Source organism: Chrysemys picta, chromosome 5 (assembly GCF_011386835.1).
Source record: "Chrysemys picta bellii isolate R12L10 chromosome 5, ASM1138683v2, whole genome shotgun sequence".
Taxonomy (NCBI): Eukaryota; Metazoa; Chordata; order Testudines; family Emydidae; genus Chrysemys; species Chrysemys picta.
In genome coordinates this window covers 37,192,863-37,199,737 of record NC_088795.1, presented here as the reverse complement: position 1 = coordinate 37,199,737, position 6,875 = coordinate 37,192,863, and the positions used below count along the sequence as shown (strand labels likewise).

At 40.3% G+C, this 6,875-nt stretch overlaps 1 protein-coding gene across 29 annotated transcripts in view; it reads left to right on the top strand.

Annotated features, from left to right (window-relative positions):
• Window positions 1-6,875, top strand: part of CAMK2D (calcium/calmodulin dependent protein kinase II delta) — a 274,191-nt gene that overhangs the window by 227,060 nt on the left and 40,256 nt on the right. Inside the window, exon 18 of one of the 29 annotated variants that reach the window (XM_065596269.1) lies at window positions 513-839. The exons of 25 other annotated variants lie outside the window; for them this stretch is intronic. In XM_065596269.1, the coding sequence (XP_065452341.1) occupies window positions 513-754 (242 nt within the window). In that variant the 3' untranslated portion in view covers window positions 755-839. Of the gene's footprint in view, window positions 1-512; window positions 840-6,875 lie in introns of those variants that run through there. 3 more of the 29 variants (XM_065596270.1, XM_065596271.1, XM_065596272.1) reach the window with 3 other exon arrangements.

The following is a 6,875-nucleotide window of genomic DNA, read 5'->3' as shown; positions in this document are numbered from 1 at the left end:
ATGTTGGGGAGCTCCAGGAAGCATTGTGGCTCTCTGAGTCACAGTTCTTCCACAAATTCCCACTGTGGCACAACTCTTTACTCAGGGTTGTCCCTGTTAGGCAGTATTGGTTCCTACATTTTAGTGACCCTTTTGTGGACCCACTTATCCCTCTTGCCCCAAAGGATAATGAAGAATATTATTGTCACTGAGGCTGTTGAGATATAAAATGCAAAATACCATTTAATAATTTGATGGAGAATAAATATGTGGAATAGCTGATCTAACTGGAGCTGATGTATTGTTGATTGAAAATGAAAAATTTTGAAATGTCCGTGTTTCATTAACATTGCTGCTGGAGGGACTCTCTAACATTTTGCCAGTTAATTACAGTGCAGTAATAAAAGTTTGCTTGTGTGTTCCAGTAGAATACCTGATAAGATACATATATATTGGGGCAGATTATGAAGAGTTCTGAATGGAAGCAGTGACTTGAGGAATCCTCTTCTGATGTTGTTTTTCTCATTGTTTAGCATCAATCTGTTCAGGAATACTGTACAAGTTCCTATTAGACTCAGCAGGTATCATTCCTGAGAAAGAAGTGGCTCAGGACTATTTAGAGAAGCTGGACGAGCACAAGTCCATGGGCCGGCTGCGCTGCATCCGAAGGGTGCTAAAGGAGTTGGTTGATGTGATTGCAGAGCCATTGGCCATTATCTTTGAAAACTCATGGCGATCGGGGGAGGTCCCGGATGACTGGAAAAGGCTAATGTAGTGCCCATCTTTAAAAAAGGGAAGAAGGAGAATCCGGGGAACTACAGGCCAGTCAGCCTCACCTCAGTCCCTGGAAAAATCATGGAGCAAGTCCTCAAGGAATCAATTTTGAAGCACTCCGAGGAGAGGAAAGTGATAAGGAACAATCAGCATGGATTCAACAAGGGCAAGTCATGCCTGACTAACCTAATTGCCTTTTATGTTGAGATAACTGGCTCTGTGGATGAGGGGAAAGCAGTGGACGTGTTATTCCTTGACTTTAGCAAAGCTTTTGATACGGTCTCCCACAGTATTCTTGCCAGCAAATTAAAGAAGTATGGGCTGGATGAATGGACTATAAGGTGGATAGAAAGTTGGCTAGATCATCGGGCTCAACGGGTAGTGATCAATGGCTCCATGTCTCGTTGGCAGCCAGTATCAAGCGGCATGACCCAAGGGTCGGTCCTGGGGCTGGTTTTGTTCAATACCTTCATTAATAATCTGGAGGATGGCGTGGACTGCACCCTCAGCAAATTTGCAGATGACACTAAACTGGTAGGAGTGGTAGATACACTGGAGGGTGGGGATAGGATATAGAGGGACCTAGAAAAATTGGAGGATTGGGCCAAAAGAAATCTGGTGAGGTTCAACAAGGACAAGTGCAGAGTCCTGCACTTAGGATGGAAGAATCCCATGCACTGCTACAGACTAGGGACCGATTGGCTAGGCAGCAGTTCTGCAGAAAAGGACCTTGGGGTTACCGTGGACGAGAATCTGGATATGAGTCAACATTGTGCCCTTGTTGCCAAGAAGGTGAACAGCATTTGGGGCTGTATAAGTAGGAGCATTGCCAGCAAATGGAGGGACATGATCATTCCCCTTTGTCCAGTTTTGGGCCCCACACTACAAGAAGGAAAAATTGTGGAAAATGTGGCAAGAGTCCAGCAGAGGGCAATAAAAATGATTAGGGGGCTGGAGCACATGACATATGAGGAGAGGCTGAGGGAACTGGGATTATTTAGTCTGCAGAAGAGAATAATGAGGGGGGATTTGATAGCTGCTTTCAACTACCTGAAAGAGGGTTCCAAAGAGGATGGATCTAGGCTGTTCTCAGTGGTAGCAGATGACAGAACAAGGAATAATGGTCTCAAGTTGCAGTGTGGGAGGTTAGGTTGGATATTAGGAAACACTTTTTCACTAGGAGGGTGGTGAAGCAGTGGAATGGGTTACCTAGGGAGTGGTGGAATCTCCATCCTTAGAGGTTTTTAAGGTCAGGCTTGACAAAGCCCTGGCTGGGATGATTTAGTTGGGGATTGGTCCTGCTTTGAGCAGGGGGTTGGACTAGATGACCTCCTGAGGACCCTTCCAACCCTGAGATTCTATGATTCCCATCCTGCTCCTAACACAGTACACAAACTTAGTCCAATATAGGGAGTATTATTATTATTAATTTATTTATTATTCATTTAAATAACAAATATAAACCTTCAGCCAGTTTGAGTATATTTGTGTTTGCCTGTTCCTAGGGTTGCTCCTGGCAGCACCCCTTTGTCTATACCCGTTGTTCCCTCTATCCCTTGAAGTGATATTCAAACTATTTTATATCATGGATTAAAGGTGATAGGATCCACTTGTTCTGACAGCTAGAATGAGACAGGGGAACAGCAGCTTTGCATTATGCAAGGTCCCATAACCTGGCATATCTTGCTAATATATTGTGACTTTTGTAGTCACTGCCACTTTAAGGGAGTTGTAGAGGCTGTCCACAATAGAGGCAAAGGCTGGAAACTTTCTGCCTATGGAGAAGAGAAAAAGTTAGGATGCCTTCGGGGATTCTGGGAAGAGCACACTGAGAAGTTACACCCGGCTTATTTCTAGAGATGCAGCATATGTAAAAATGTTCTGGGCCCACTCCTAACCTGGCATGCCCACTTTAGAGTGTTACAAGTGCTTGAAGGTACTTAACATGCCCCCATTATTTTTACACTGTGCACAACTGAACAGGCAGCAGAATTGTGGTTTTCTCTTGTGCACATATACATAGGTCTTCCCCTACCCCACCCATTTGCACACGTATGGAGCAGCAACCAAAATGCAGTGGGATATACTCAACTTGTGATACGCACAAATCTTTTAATTTGTCGTCAATTAATTTGTTTATTTCGTAGGTTATTAATTTGAGTGTTTACAGACAGCATTACAGATATGTGGGCACTATGAATCTGTGCAAGACTTAATTTTCCTGGAGGATTCCTTTTATGCAGAGCATGTGTGTGCACGTGCATGTGTGCGTGTGTGAATGTATATAGGCATTGTGGTTAGTTAAGAGGTTTGAATATTTTAAAAAGCAGCCTGAGTTCTGCTTTCACAAATCTGTCTTCAAGCGCAGTTTCTTACTCCTTGACTTGATCAGAGACGTGCAGGGGATATTCTAACGTTGTATGTCAGGGCCTTATGCTATTGGTTTGTATTAGAAGGGAGGTATTTCTGTAATTTGGAGACAGTGAAACCAGAGCAAGAGTTCATTTTTCATACATTTTAATGTAATAGTTTCCATTTAAAAATAATACTGCAACTAAATGTGGATCATCAAACCATAGCCATGTACAGGTATGTATTTTTAAAAGTGAATTTTTAATAGAAACTTTCTTTATAAGACAATGGTAAAGCACAAGACTTCTAAAAATATACACTGGGACAAATGTTGTGCATGGAACCCTTTGTACCAGTTTAGGGCACTTGGACACATAAGGACATCACTGTAACTATAGATTATGTTGACATCCAAGTGGTAGTAAAGGGACCTGGAAATAATTGCAGCTGTGGAAATGAAGATGAGTTTTCAAATTTAGCTCAGTAAAGGGCATCTGACAGGAATACCTGTGGGATTTCTCCTCCTTTTATGAAGGTAGATTATGAGGCCCAAACACATCAACAGCATCTCTCTAGTGTAAGAATGGTAGATATGTTTTCTCACTAATATTGTAGAATACCGTCTTTATTTTTTGCCAGTAATACACCTAAGCTTTAGAGAGGTGATTTGTTGAATGCGAAATGGTCTGGATATCTAGATTTCTCATGATGGTGTGTCCCTGAGGATGGATTGATGTAAACAATAGTAAGAGTGATGATTTCCCATAGGCAAAAGTGCTGAGCTTCAGGGCATTTTCAAAGCAGATAAATTCTGGTTCATCTGTGCTGCTCAATTTGTCCATATGGTGGGTACCTTTTATATGTAATCCATTTAGGAAATGCTTACATATGATTTGTTAATTTGAATTCATTTTATTCTGGTTTAAAATTCTATGAATAAACCAATTTAAATTAAGCAGGTTGAATTATATATTGTTTGTTGTTTAGCTTACTTATTATTTTCACAAAACTAGTCTTTTAAGACCCAAAGAATATAAGAGTATGGCTCTTTTCAAACCAATTACATCACAGTATCCAATTAAAGGGATTGACATTTAGCACTGGCATCTGAACAGAGACATTTGTTGATACCACTGTCTCCTTTTCCTTGACCTCAACCCTCATTTCCCTAAAATGCATTGTTAATGTTATTTTTGTGTTCAGATATTTTATCAATTTGTTTGTGATTAAATTACCGTTTTTTTGGCCTTCTTTTTTTCTTTCCTCACATCTCCATGCCCCACATACAGCTTTCAAAAAGGAGGGTGACATGGAGAGGTTATGTTCTGCTCACCACTCCTCTTCTTCCATTGCTTCTTCATCTCACTGGTCACCATCTTTGCTGTGCCCCAGCAGCCGCTCCTGCTGTCAGTGTCTACTGAGGATTCTGATCATGCTCTACCTCTTCATCTTTGTTTGTTCATATGTTGTGTTTCTTTCCATCAATTCAGCGGCCAAGTCCATGGAAAATGTAAACTCACAGAGTCACTCGCATGAGCCTTTCCAATCCACTCCTTCCTCTGTGCTGTGTAAGTTGAGAGATACCATCAGTTGAGATGGCACCCCATCTCACAGTCAGACAAAAGACCTTTGCAATCTGGCTAGATTGACCATTATTTTTGTTGTTGTTTAAATATTATGGTTTGGGTGGGTCTTGCATTTGATTGTTTTGTTCCTTAGTTAAAGCAGCATCATTTACTATAGTAAATAGCTATTAATATTTCTGGAAAAGAGTAAGTCATCTGTGTGGCAGATTAATGCTCCAAGGAAGTCATTCCTGAAATCTGTCTTGAAGGCCGGGTAAAGTCCAATTCCATTGTGTAAAATGTCTGTGCAGAAGAGTAGAATGAAACCTTGTGTGATAAGCCTGACATTAGAAAAGCAATCCTTGTATGGAACAGAATTATTTCACATGGATTAGGGGGATGTTTCTGGTGACGTGGATGGAATGATCAGTCTTGAGGTCTTTGCATATACCCTGTATAGCTCCTCTCTTCAAAACTGTACAGATCATCTTGAACAGCATAGGGCAGGATGGAACAGCATCCGAGCAATAACCCACCAAATTAATTATTTGTTATGTTTATGAATAACATAACTAAGGCACCTGCCTTGGCTTCAGTTGTTAGAGGTGTGTTGAACTCCTGGACCTAGGCTACAAGGGTGTTTGGTGAGGGAATCTTTCTCCCTCTCCCTCACTCATATGACGGTGTTCATGCCAGGGAAGATTTGTTGCCAAATTAAACTTCAGTGGGTGTGCTTTGACACACTTATTTTTCATCATGGATAAATAGTTATGAAATTTTCTAGACTGTAGGAAAACACTAACTATGCATAACTGATATTCTAGAAATCCGAAACAGCACATGAGAAGCAACAATGTGGCCAAAGGACAGGTCCTGTGTAGTGTGTAAGATTTCTTGCAAAAAGGGTACAAAGGAAAGTGAGATAATCCAGTGAAAAAAATACCAAAAGCTGTGATTTTTAACTCTTATTCTCTCTGTATCCATTCATTTTTCATCCAATCCCCATGAAAAATTTAAATAGCACTCAAATGCAATATTCTGTATTTTGGTTTTGTCATTCCAGTAAAAGAAGGAGTGATGGTTGACATAACCGTATAGATGCTAGTTGTTGATTTTATGAGGTGCATGAACAACATGTTGTGTTTGCATCCTTTTTGAGTATGAAATAATTTGTGCTACTTGGAAGGTAGCTCCAAGAAGCAAGGCAGTTGTGTTTTATCCAGTTGTAAACCACTGTGCACATCTATGGAACAAAATAATAAGATGACCCTACTGTGCATGGATCTGTATGTTTGCTGAGGTTATATCTCACTTTCTTGGGGCTTTTGCACTTTTTTGCTGATCTAATCTAGAAACAGATATGGCACTGGCAAGTTAGTTAGAACACACCAGATCACATGTGCTGCCACTTTGGTGTAACTTAATACATTTTTCCTATATAATGTGCAGAATACTTAGATGTGGGCATTTAATAGATAGATAGAAGAGAGAAGAATCAGTGTTGAATGAAAAGGCTCTAACTGATGGGACTTGCTGAGTTCAGCTGACCTGCAGCTACATTGTTTGTCACATCATAGAAATAGCATTGGAGGGGAAAGAAAATGTAAAAGCAGGACAAAGGAAATATATAAACCAGGTGGGCTACAGAAAGGGTCACGGTGTACTAAAGTAAAGAACATCTCACATGACCAGATGTAGTTTTGTTGTTGATTTCAACGATGTATAGACCACAAGTAATATCACAGTCTTTGTAGGAAGTGGATTGGAAATTTGTCTGCCTTGAAAGGGTGTACTGTAGTGTGTAAGGATATAGTATTAACAATATCAACAAATCTGTACTATTTCTGTCCAGTCCTCCCTTCCCCCCAGCAACACAAAACACACAAGCTCCCTAACCCCTTCTCCCCTTACAAAAAACTTCTCACTGTGCTTATATAAAACGACAGATATTTTCTTTAAGAAATGGCATAATGCTATTAAACAGCCATCTGCTGTATGCAAAATAATTTCATAATGATAGCCTGCTATAACTGATCTGATTGCTCACAACACAGAATGTCTTAGTTTAAATCCCTATTTTGGCAATGATTCTTGAAAACATGGTTAATCATCATGGTAATATATCAGATTGGTAGTTAATCTCCAGTCCTGAGCTTTGTGTAAAGTATTATAAGTCTGTGGGGAACACATGCTGGTTCTACAGAG